At 41.9% G+C, this 12808-nt stretch overlaps 1 protein-coding gene across 1 annotated transcript; it reads left to right on the forward strand.

The window, feature by feature from the left end:
- The first annotated feature begins 638 nt into the window (after window positions 1-638).
- LOC119276431 (long chain acyl-CoA synthetase 4-like) lies at window positions 639-9042 on the forward strand. Its single transcript, XM_037557482.1, has 19 exons — window positions 639-860; window positions 1772-1835; window positions 1935-2024; window positions 2244-2300; window positions 2464-2512; window positions 2880-2956; window positions 3478-3517; window positions 3604-3698; window positions 4192-4359; window positions 4445-4555; window positions 4637-4724; window positions 5827-5893; window positions 6239-6314; window positions 6408-6525; window positions 6937-7182; window positions 7578-7717; window positions 7883-8065; window positions 8167-8286; window positions 8636-9042. Exons 1-19 carry the CDS (start codon window positions 709-711, stop codon window positions 8669-8671), a joined length of 1977 nt encoding a protein of 658 aa, XP_037413379.1. The 5' UTR covers window positions 639-708; the 3' UTR covers window positions 8672-9042.
- The last annotated feature ends 3766 nt before the right edge of the window (window positions 9043-12808 follow it).

Raw genomic sequence — 12808 nt, forward strand, 5'->3', positions numbered from 1 at the left:
CAAGCACTTTCCATATTATCTTCCAAGTTTTTTCATCAAACATGTTCTGATTAACCGAGAATCTAGAAGCCCCTACGGCATGGTATATTTTTTTACCGCATCTATATTAATTCTCACAGCCTCAGTATAACTTTTGCGTATATTTTTAGTCTTTATAACACTGTTCATCGTCAACGACAAATAACCATCCACATGTTGCACGATGAAAACCACGTCTTAAACGAGTTAGTTCCAGTAATAATAATACCTGACAGGGTCACACAGCCACCGTAATGAATGCATAGCGGTTTAAATCAAAATCATGTCAAACCCATCGACACTTAATTAAAATTCAACCGTTTTTTGCCCAGAAATGAAGAAAACTGGAGAGCTGATGCCACCAATAATCCCTGTCCGCAAAAATGCCATGTCCCTGTAGATACGTCTGGATGAGCGACCACCTGAGTCTCGACAAGGAAGGTCGCACCGGTCACCTGCCCCACCAACCAGCGGCCCACGCAAGCCCCACAGCCGCTGGGCGGCCCAACCTCCCACTGTCCATGCCAGGTGGCCCCACCGCTCCCCGCTGCACCCACCCACCAATATCTCATTTCTGTCAAGGAGTATTACTATTTAGCCCCCCCGTCTCCACGCTTCTTTCTACTTCGGTCCATTTCGAAGCGCAGCAAGAGCTAGGCAAGGCTACCGGAGCAAGCAGGAGGGAGAGGGATGGCGGAGATGCAGCACGTGTTGAAGGTCGAGGAGGGCCGCCCGGCCGCCGACGGCCGGCCCTCGGTGGGGCCCACCTACCGGAGCGCCTTCGCCCGCGACGGCTTCCCGGCGCCCGTCGACGGCCTGGACAGCTGCTACGACATCTTCCGGTGAGCTCTCCTTGCTCCTCCGAGGCCCCTGGCTGCTTCATCCTCTGCTCCATTGATGGCTCCTGGATTATTTCTCTTTTCGGTGGCGTTGGTCAAAGGATTGAATCCGGTGGTTTTGTTCACGCGTAGTGGGTGGGACGCGGAGGATGTTTTCTTCTATTGAGTATTTATTTGGTCGTGGTGATTTGTCGCTGTCCTTGCTAGTACTGCACGGAGACTGGGGTTTGATACTATGCCTGATTCTCCTTTGCCTCCCGTCCAACTAACTACTACTCGCATGAACCCTATTCTTTATGGCATTTATGTCGGTTTTCTTGCGTATGCTAGCCCTCGGGATCTGTCCCCCACGCCCTCGACAAAATGACCCTAGTACTCTGCATTTATCTGAATTTCCTCTTTGCATTTCGGCTCCGATATCTTGTTTAGTATTAGTTTTTTTGAAAAGGATCTTGTTTATTAGTTGCTCTGTTGGTTGGGCAGTTGTATAGACTCACTCTTTAAATGCCTTTAAATTCTGGATCAGTAGTACGCTGTTTCTATGGAGTGATAATTTTCTTTAAAGCAGAGGAATAAAGTAAAGATTACTAGTTCGAACTCAGCAGTACTATTTCCCGCTCGTTCATGACCCTCTAAAACTGTTAATCAGCTGTGGAAGAAAGCATCAAATCGCTGACACGCAAACCTGTCATCAAATTGAATTCACTTTCTCCGTAGTCTTTTGTGGGTGGGAACGCTGATGTCAGATTGGTCAATAGTGTCTGGTTTGTTTCGGGTTAGTTAACCAAGGAAATTTACCGAGCAAGTTGGTTCGTTGCATTTTGACTGCTGACCTAAAACTCTTAAATCTGGCGACCTTTTGTCTTACTGAGCTTATTTAGCTTTGAGTTTCAATGACGTGTTCTCATACACAGAATGGCAGTGGAGAAGTATCCAAACAACAGAATGCTTGGTCACCGTGAGATTGTTGATGGGAAGGTACCATTTGGTCGATCATTCCTTGTACAACTTTCCCCCTGAAATATAAAAGCAGTAGAATTCTTGCTAAAGTATGATTTGTGTGGTCTAAACAAATAGGCTGGTGCATACGTTTGGAGAACATATAAGGAGGTGTTTGGCATTGCAAATAAAATCGGTAACTCTATTAGGAGCTGTGGACTCACGAAGGTTTGCTTTCGTTTCTTATGTATTTGCTATTCTATTCACTCTAATGCTTATTTACTTAAAACATTTTTCAGTTAGGTGATATGTTTTCTCATCTTGAATGAACACATGAAATTAAACATTATGTGAATTTTTTATTAGCTCGGGGGAGTCACTTTGATGTTTCATGATTAAGGTTATTTCGTGATGACTAATTTTTTTTAAAACTGGATAATTTTGCAGGGCAGTCGTTGCGGTATATATGGCGCTAATAGCCCTGAATGGATTATCACGATGGAGGTAAAATCTTATTCTACTGCATGCAGCATTTAATTCATTCTTGCAACAAGTAACTATTTTCATCTTGTTGGACTTCTGGAGTTTTCCTTAACCAATCAAGAGCACTATGTTTGCCATGTATCTCTTACAAACTTAATTCACTTGCAATCTCTATCCCTTGCAGGCTTGCAATGCCCATGGAGTCTACTGTGTTCCATTATATGACACTCTTGGTATATATCCTGACATCTCCATTTTATGACATTGAGGGGCTTGCAGTATGTCCCTCTTTCAGTTTTTTTGTTTGTTGCGCATCAGTGAATTATACACTTCATTGAGAAGCGTGTCTCGATATTCATATGCTTTGCACTATTTAAGATTTCTGAAATCATAATCAAGCTAAAATCACATCTTAAAAAAAGAATGAAAAGCCCCACCACATCCTTGAAACATGTGGCAAACAAGTAATCTAATATCTGAGCAGAGCACTATGCAATTGAACATCCTTAGTATGGATCCTTTTCCCCACATTACAAACGATAAAAGAAACAATACTGATGATACATTTCAACCTGCTTATTGACGATGCTCTTTTTGTAGGGGCTGGTGCGATAGAGTTTATTCTGTGCCATGCAGAAGTTGAGATTGCCTTTGCAGAGGAGAAGAAAGTTGCGGAGGTTTGTTTCCTTCATCATCTCATATGTAGAATTTGTATGCTTGCGATGTCCCATAAACTTCTCTTTTCAATATTTGGTATTCATGCCTTTGCCCGGGGGATGATGCATGTTGACCCAATGACCCCTATTCGGTCGGTGACCTAGGAAAGTGGAAACACTACAAAGCAGTACACCAACTGTCTTTTATATCCCTAAAGCCCCTTTTGGGTAGCCCAATCCCAGACAAGCCCAGTTTTTTTTGGCCGAGATCCTGGCTGGCTTGGGGCCAACCAAACAAGGCTTCAAAAGTTTCTTGTTGTCAGTTATGCTCTGTACAGTCCCATAAGCTGTTTGGATTAATAGGAGCGTTAGTTCGTATTAATAGAAAACATTCCATCTGTCAACACAGCTCTCTACTGTTGAGCAATTACCTAATGATTTTGTCCATTTATGTTCAACACGCCAAAATTATCACAGTTGTGATGCAACCATGCTAATGGGTTTTCTGTTATTAATATCTCTCTTTTATCTCAATTTGACAGCTCTTAAAGACATTTCCCAAGTCAACTGAGTTCTTGAAAAGTGAGTTTCACTTATCCTAGATAGATCTCATCATCTAATACCAAAAGGTTTCCACCTATAAAGCAAATATATTATTTTGTTTGTAGCCATTGTGAGTTTTGGTAAAGTGACACAAGAACAAAAGGAAGAAGTTTCCAAGTGTGGGCTCTCAATATACTCATGGGATGAGTTCATATCTTTGGTAAGATAGGTCGTCAGCTTTGCATGTGGATTCTTCTGAATATTGTTTCTTAAGTATGAATATTTCATGATGTTGTGTTCCACACTTCAGTATTATGTCTAACTGTCTTCTGAATATTGTTTCTTAAATATGAATATTTCATGATGTTGTGTTCCGCACTTCAGTATTATGTCTAACTGTATCCTCACTTTAGTGAATGACTGGATGAGCAAACATTTAATGTAATCTCATTCGTGGAACATCAGAATAAGGAATCTAATGGTTATTGGCTGCAAACTTGTCAAGTTATTTGTTCATTTGTTGTTACCATCTGTGATTAGATTTCCTTAGATCATTTTTGCTACCTGTGCTAGATCACACAATACATTTGCACTCACAATACATCAAACATCTAAATATTCTAGTTTTCCAATTGATGTAAAACATTTTACTGTGATGATCTTATCGACACAGTTATTAACTATGCACTTTCCTTGTGGCATCTTATCTGCAGGCAGGTGACCAAGAATTTGATCTTCCAGTGAATCAAAGGACAGATATATGTACTATAATGTACACTAGTGGAACTACTGGTGACCCCAAAGGTGTACTGATCTCCAATGCGAGCATTATCTGTCTCATTGCAGGTGTGGACCGGCTTCTTAATTCTGTAAACGAGCGGGTAAGATGCCAGCAGCCATTATGCCATGTAATTTTACCTCACGACCAATTAATATTTAATTTATTTTGCTATGTGATAATCTCAGCTGGAGGAAACAGACGTTTATATGTCTTACCTTCCTCTTGCTCATATCTTTGACCGAGTTGTGGAAGAGCTGTTTATGTTCCATGGTGCATCTATTGGATTTTGGCGTGGGGTAAGCTCATTATGTGTTCACCTGAATCCTTCTCGGGGTTGTGCTTTTGCACCTGTATTGACTATTTAAAATATGGTGCAGGATGTTAAGTTACTGGTTGAGGATATTGGTACACTGAAACCAACTATCTTATGTGCTGTGCCACGTGTTCTTGATCGGATATTTTCTGGTAAGGGTCTGCTTGAGTCGCCTAACATTTCTATCCTAACATTTCTATCTAATATTAAAATAATATTAAAATAAGGTTACAGCTTCCACGTTCACTGCTGAGAGACTAATTCCTACACTAATTGGAGGAATAAGATAGAGACCCGCACTGCTTATTCTTGTGCGGGGTAATGAAATACGCGTTCAGACCATTATAGTTGTATAAGAAACATAACTATATGTTTTCGTCGTAACCCTTGCAGTCAGCGCACTTCTAAATAGACATATGTAAGTGGTGCTGTGCACATGGGAGTATGTACTCTCACTCCTCATATAGTCATATACCACTTGTACACATGTATTGTAATCCTTTATCACTTTAAATATGCTCCATTGGTAATTATCAGATACTCTCAAGTAACTTACATGAAAATTTTCATTTCAGCAAACATATCTTAGCATAATTTCAGTAAACATAATTTTAGCACAATTTCATTGGAATCTCCCGCCATCAGCCAAGGAACCAAGGTCCTGATGCAGCAGAGGAGATCCCACATATGATGACGTAGATGGTTTTGCGATTCGCCATAAACAAACGTGCATCTCCATTTTATTTCGTTTGGCATATCATGAATGAATAGATTAACAAAGCAACTGCCTAGATTTATTAACTCGACTGAGACACCCTCATCCCCAAACAGAGCTAAAAACACCCCCTTTCCCCTGCTCACTAAAGGTGATTATCTGTTTAAGACCTAACCTCCAATGCAACCCCTCTACCACATCTTTTCTGTGTCTTGTTTCTAACAAAAACACAAGCTTCTGTCGGTGAGATTGCACGAGGCACAGCATGTCTTGAACTGTCCAGGATGCACCCAAAACTGGCAGTTCCAGCAGAACATGACCAGCAAAAGCCCAAGAACCTGTCCAGGATGTACCCTCCCTTCTATGGTTCTTTTTCGCTGTTGATGCATCAGGCGATCATGCATTAACTTGATGTACTGTTCTTGGGCTATCCGTTGTCACAATCTGCTTCTACTGTTCGAAGTTCAAAAGAATTTGGAGCCGATTCTGAGTGCAAATTTTTACATACGGTTCATCCCTTTGCTTTACACTTTTTTCAGGGCTTCAAGCTAAAATCTCTGCTGGTGGTTTCATAAAGAGTACAATGTTCAATCTTGCTTACAAATTGTAAGTTTGCTAATCTCAGAGCAGTTATCTTTTTTGGGTGGAAGTGTGGAATACTTGCTTGCACTGCCAGTGACTCCATGCTAAGTTCTTCAATTATTAAGTGTCCGTAGCCAGTGGTGCACCCAGGATTGGGCCAAGAGTAGTGGGCTCCTGGGTTAGGAGCTGCTGGTCTCCTGGGATCCAGAGTTTTTGGGCCAAAAACTGCTTACTTACTCTATAACTTTGGGCTGGATCCAGGATACAGCCCTCCTAGCCCCAGCCCTAGGCTAGCTACATTCTCACTGCATCATTAAAGGACCTCACCTGTCACAAATCCAAGTATGATGTAGACATTTTGTTTTGCAGCAAGCAGTTTAGAATGATGAGGGGAGCTAAGCACAATGAAGCTGCTGCAATATGTGACAAAGTAGTTTTCAGTAAGGTATTTCATCATGGCAGTCACTGCTTCTTCAGTTTGTATGGTGTTCCCAGCTTGCTGCCTTCATATTCTAGAAATTGTGTTTATTGCGATAAGGTGAAAGAAGGTCTTGGAGGAAATGTCCGTGTAATTTTATCCGGAGCTGCCCCACTTGCCACTCATGTGGAAGAATACCTGCGAGTGGTGACATGCGCACATGTTTTACAAGGATACGGTACATCTTTTTCTCTTCTTGGGATACGATTTTTATTTTTTTTACTGTTATGATCGTTCAAGTTGCATGATCGCCTGATGTTTCTACTCTATTTCATTTGGTCAGTGAACTTTATTATTTTACTTGTATGGATTAGATCAGCTGTTTTCTGTTAAAGATGACAGGTATAACCACGTTGTTAGCTTTTGAGATCTATGTTATCAATAAGAAATGCTTACTCTTTGAACAGAACTATATGGTCTTTAGTGCACTATTCTTAAACTGGTTGACAACATAAAAAGAGAGTTGTGTATGTTCTTTTACCTAAATTAGGTCAATCCTTCATCTGCATAAGCTGATGTTTTTCGTTCGCCTTTCTTCGCCAACCTAACTATCACTTCTGGCTTACTCCTTGATCTTCTTCTATGTTAGGTCTCACTGAAACTTGTGCTGGATCATTTGTCTCGCTACCAAATCAGATGTCCATGATAGGGACTGTTGGTCCTCCAGTTCCAAATATTGATGCCCGCCTAGAATCTGTCCCTGACATGAATTATGATGCACTTGCAAGCACACCTCGTGGAGAAATCTGCATCAAGGGAGAAACATTATTCTCAGGGTACTACAGGCGTGAAGACCTTACAGAGGAGGTTTTGGTTGATGGATGGTTCCATACAGGTACATCTTGCTTTCAGTGTTTAAGTTGTCATCTGTTTCCACTATGTGGTCGCTGCAAAAGTAAATAATGGAACATAAACATTTGTCAAATATTCTAGGCTGTGAATATTCTAGTATTCTAGGCCTCTGAATGTGTGGCATTATCGGTCCACGTGGAAGGGAACATATGGAGGATAAGAGTTCACCCCAGTTAATCTGGATCTAGTCTGCATGTCCTTTCTCACCTTAGCCTGGGTAACAGTACTACGGAGATCCCATTGTTTAATAGAAAAAGTTCTAACGAGAAATTCACTCCCGGCTCTAGTTGATGTAGTCATTATACTGCACAAACTATTCTATATTGTGCCTCATCCGAAGTGGAGATTCAAAACATTTTTTTCCTTTTCTGCTTACAGGGGACATTGGCGAGTGGCAACCTGATGGAAGTATGAAGATCATTGATCGGAAGAAGAATATCTTCAAGCTTTCACAAGGAGAATATGTAGCAGTTGAAAATTTGGAGAACATTTACGGTGTTGTTTCTGCTATAGACTCGGTATATAGAGCTCAATTTCCAGGATTTATAAGTTTTTTTTTCTGCACCATTGTTCTTTATATGATATAACCAGTCAAAATAGTTTATTCATGCTTCGTTGTACTTAATGTTGCGTTCTATTGTAATATCTGAAATATTTTCTTCAATTTTGCAAACATTTGCCAGATATGGGTATATGGAAATAGTTTTGAGTCATTCCTTGTTGCCGTAGTCAATCCTAACAAGGAAGCCCTTGAGAGTTGGGCTGAGGCAAATGGAATCAGTGGTGATTTTGAGGCACTGTGTGAGAATCCAAAAGCAAAAGAATATATTTTAGGGGAACTTTCAAAAACAGGAAAAGAGAAGAAGGTGATATTGTTTATAATTGCTTTTTTGTTTTGCTCTTTTTTCTGTTGATATTCACGGCTTACTCCAGTGCACAGCCTAACTTTCTACTTATCTTTGTGCAGCTCAAAGGTTTTGAATTCATAAGAGCTGTGCACCTTGACCCAGTGCCGTTTGACATGGAGCGTGACCTGATCACTCCAACATATAAAAGGAAGCGGCCGCAGTTGCTCAAGTACTACCAGGTATTGTTCATCCAATCATTGCTGTGAGCCATGTTCAGCATATGTCATCTACATCCACCTCAAACATAAAAATAAAAAAAAGCATACGTCGTTTACATGCATGGACGACCTTGTGCAATTTGTTTCTTGTCCCTTGGATTCATCATCTTACGAACTGGGTGACCTTTTTCAAACCATCAGAAAACCAATGCAGTGGATATTTCTGAACTTACTAATTTTTTTTTTGCGAGAATCTGAACTTACTACGTATTTCATCAGCATGACAGCATTGTTTTGCTCCTTCTGGTATTCTGATGCCTTGTACAAACAGGACAGCGAGCAGCGCTAACCTTACTTCATTTATTTGCAGGGCGCAATTGACAACATGTACAAAAGTGCTAAATGAGCTCGTCTAGAACACGTAAAATCAGATTCCCGACACCCAAGGAGCTGACAGAAGTACCAAACTCAATAGTGCTACGCTTCTCATATTATTGTGTATATGTCCCTAGCTTGGATCGGATGAGTGGTGTAATGGTCTCAGAGTTTGCTCTGTTTTTAATATGTGGCAAATGGGCAATGTAGTAGCACGCATAATGGCAGACACCGTTTCCAGTTGTTCGAGCTCTGAAACTGCCATTTTTACCAACGACCGATTAGCAGCCGAGAAACATGCTCCGATTCAATCTTAAGATACTTGTGATGCTCGGGTCGCCCTTTTTCGTCTTCCCCTGTGTCTTTCTTCAAATAATGTAATACTAATTTTTTTCTGTCTGAGCTCGAGGAATCCATTTTGTTGATATAAACCTTCGTGAATACTTATTGTTTTTTTCTTTCTATTCCTACATCTGAGTAATATCATTGGAACTTATCTGATGCTAAAACAAAGTAAAAAGTTCATGACTAGAAAGAGTAGAAGTTAGTTTTTGGTTCAATATTAGATAGGTGTCATCATCATGGACTTGCTTCATCGTCAAGGAACACGCACGTCACGATGGAACTCACTGAACATAGCTTAGAACTAGTGGTTTTCTTTCGAACATAGCCTTTTTTGTTGTCACGGAAGTCATCTGCCATGTATCCCTCGTTGCAACGCACGGCAGTTAGTTAATTTGCGAGAAAAGAAACAATCTTCCGGTGGCTGGGCACAGGCCAGCCTTAATCAGACTGCCGTAGTCATGGTTTCAGCCGCGGAATTGAAAAACCACGAGCCGTCGGCACGCCGAGAAAAAGATACGGAGCCACGCAGGCACACACAGTCACACGTGGCAGGGGTTAGGATCCTCTGCAGTACTGCACCATGCGGTACTGCAGAGGATCTCGCAGCGACCCGTGCCGCACGACGGCCGCCACTGACTGACTGACTGACCCACGAGAGAGAGAGACCAAAGTCGAGGGAGGGAAGGGAGACGGCCGACGTCTCCAGTCTCCACGTCGCGCACGCAGTGCGTGCGTAAGTGGGCCCCGGCGCACAGAACCCTGGAACTGGAAGGAGGTGGCGGGGGCGCTGTACCTGGACCCGGCATGCCCTCCCCCCGCGCCCCGAAGCCGTCGACACGCGTCCACGCCCATGCCCTGAATATCGCAGGTTCACGCTCGATTTTGCTCTGGCTACCTGCCCCATCCCTCCCCGCCGCTGCCGCTCGCCAGCGACAACTGCACGCGCCCGCCGAGTCGCTCGCTGTGATCCGTCGAAACGGGCCCGCTTTCCTGAATCTGGCGGGCACTGCCGAGGGCAGGGGCAGCTGCGCGCAGCGTAAAACCTCGCCTGTTTCGTGCTAAACCTTTGTCCAAGTCCAACTCTGGTGGCCAGGTCAGGTGAGACCCGGACGTACCGCATCTCGTGCCACTCCAGTGAACGAACGGGCGCCATCGCAATGATTCACGTAGCTTTCGCCGCAACCGATCGATCCCGCGGCTACTGCCACCACGCACCTTCCGTATGCTCCCGTCGCAGTTCTCGTGATTTCCGCACTGTGCGATCCGACAGGGACGTCTCTAAACTACCTCCGTCCTAGGTGATTATTCTCGGTCGTTGCGTGTACGGTCGGTTGCATCATTGTGTCTTCTTTCACCATATAAGTTGATGCACAAGGAATGTAACTGACGGACGGCTTCAAGATAACACCTTTGCACTCTTTAAATGATTTTGTCTTCCCTTTTATAATGTCTATACGATGGAGTCTATTTCGGCGCGTATAGAAAGATAAATGTGTGCTGATGAGGTCAAAAAGTTATAGAAATAATTGTGAATTGATTTAATGAAGTTACTAGAACATGATGGCGCACGTTGCCGCGCTCGTCCCTAAATAGTCAATATTGGGTGGTTTGCTAGTAGAACTATGTCAAAACAATAGGCTGGTAGAACATGGCATTTGCCATGCCATGTCAAATTTACTTTTTCTGGACTCTATGAAAGACGAACATATATCTGAGTATACATTTAGAAAATAAAAGCGAAAATATTGTATGAAAGAAAAGTAGGAAAGCTAACCTATGAAAGGAAACTGAGATGGCATCCAAAAGAATATGAATTGCAATTTGTTGCTAATTACCTCATGTTTATCTTTTATATGTCACTCCTTTCTCTTACCAAAGATAGTTTGTCCCAGGCCACTTGTTTGCATGAAGTATGAAACAAGAACTACATATTCAAGACTTCGGTAGCACCACTTTGACTATCTATTACCACAATACATGTCTACAATATATATTAAAAAACAACATATATTTTCCAAGTAAATTCATATATGAAGCTCAATACAAATATCAACAGGTACACAATTCATATATGAAGCTGCCTGATCTCCCACATTGATTATTCGTAACTGAAGTAGCAGTAATGGGCAAGTTTTTAAAAAATGGCCTTTAATCAAGTGTATCCTCGAAGCAGCTAATTAACATTTAATTATTTTTTGTCTTTCCTGTAGATATGCCATGTGCATAGAAGAAATGAAGTGTGTACAAACAACAAAAACGACATGCGATGCCTTGTATCTGACTTCACACAGAAGGCCACTTCACCGTGCATAAACAATTTTCTTAGACAAAAACTTGATTAGTAAACTGAATTTGAAGGAAAAGAATAGTGCTTTTTTGGAATCGACTAAGCAATCCAATACTATATATGAAACACCATGTAATCGGAAGAATGAGCTGGGTACTGAGTCAGACCATACAACCAAAAGTAGATATTTTTGGTTCACTTCTTTTAACAGCAAAGGAGTTCTAAAATTACCAAATCTTCACAAATACATGTCACTTAATCGTGTAACTACCAATTTTCAAGAAATCATTAACTGGTAGCTGCTCAGTCGCTTTAGGAGTAGTGATTGATCGGTGAATAGACCTATTAACTGGATTAATTGGTCACTATTAATCGGTAGATTGAATAGGAACTTTCCAACATATATCTAGATTTTTTATGTATTATATCATACTCTCATGCTCCCAGCTATGTAGTATACCAAAACATGCTATCGTACACATATGAAAAGCAAAGAGAGGAGCTAAAATTATTAATCCTAGCTATTAAGGAGCAGGATGGGTCTGGAAGGTGTTACGGGCCAAAAATGTTGGCAATATTTGCCCACCTATTAATGGACCAGCAGGGATTAATCGGTGTGACAATTGATTAATTGGTCTAACTGGCCAATTAATCGGCCTGGCAAGTTAACGCGATGAATATGCGTTATTCGATTCGGCCATGCTATGAGTAGCGATTAACTGGCCCGTTAACTGATTAATCAAATGAATTCTTGAACAATGGTAACTACAGATGTACTATTACTACATATCCACCATCACCGGGAGTAAATGATTGGGATTTGGTTAATCACCAACTGACCATGAAGTGTCCTTAAAAAATGAGACGATAACTCGCAATACAAGGCATCAGATGATTGTACAGGTAATAGTGTAATTAACTAATAAGATCATCTACCAACTGAAATTTTGCTTACCACTAAGATGTATATATTTGAATATTTATACTCTGTCAGATTCAATCCATGGTAAAATACGTTAATCTCCTACAAATAGAGCTGGTGCGTGCCAGGGGATTGACAAACATCATGAAGCCCGAATCACACAAAAAGTGGAGACATGGTTCCAAATATTGCTTTCACATTCATGAGCCAGGGCAGGAAGAGTATAAAGGCATTGCAAGGGAGATCACCGGCTTCAGTTCTCGGGCACCAATGATGCGGCTCTATTCCGGTTGCGAGTTGGGATCTGGTAGCCTGCTAATCAATTTCTAGGTGTCCTCCGCACCGCGATGGTCCAAAGGAGATGCACGCTACCCACCGCCATTGTGGGAGAGAAAGTCGAGCTCCGTCGCCATCCATCGCCGCCTATGGGTAGGTTTTTTTTGAGACAAGCATGTGCGAAGGTTTTTTGAGAAGCTTGTCCAACGCAGGCCCGGCCTTGTAAATAAATGTCGGGCCCTTCAGGGGCGGCCCATAGCGCCTGTTAGCCCGATTCACGTGTAGTCGTCCAGATGGATCGGCGGAGCAGCAGCCCTATGAATCGATTTGGTCCGTCG

The sequence above is a fragment of the Triticum dicoccoides genome, chromosome 3B, assembly GCF_002162155.2.
Source record: "Triticum dicoccoides isolate Atlit2015 ecotype Zavitan chromosome 3B, WEW_v2.0, whole genome shotgun sequence".
Taxonomy (NCBI): domain Eukaryota; kingdom Viridiplantae; phylum Streptophyta; class Magnoliopsida; order Poales; family Poaceae; genus Triticum; species Triticum dicoccoides.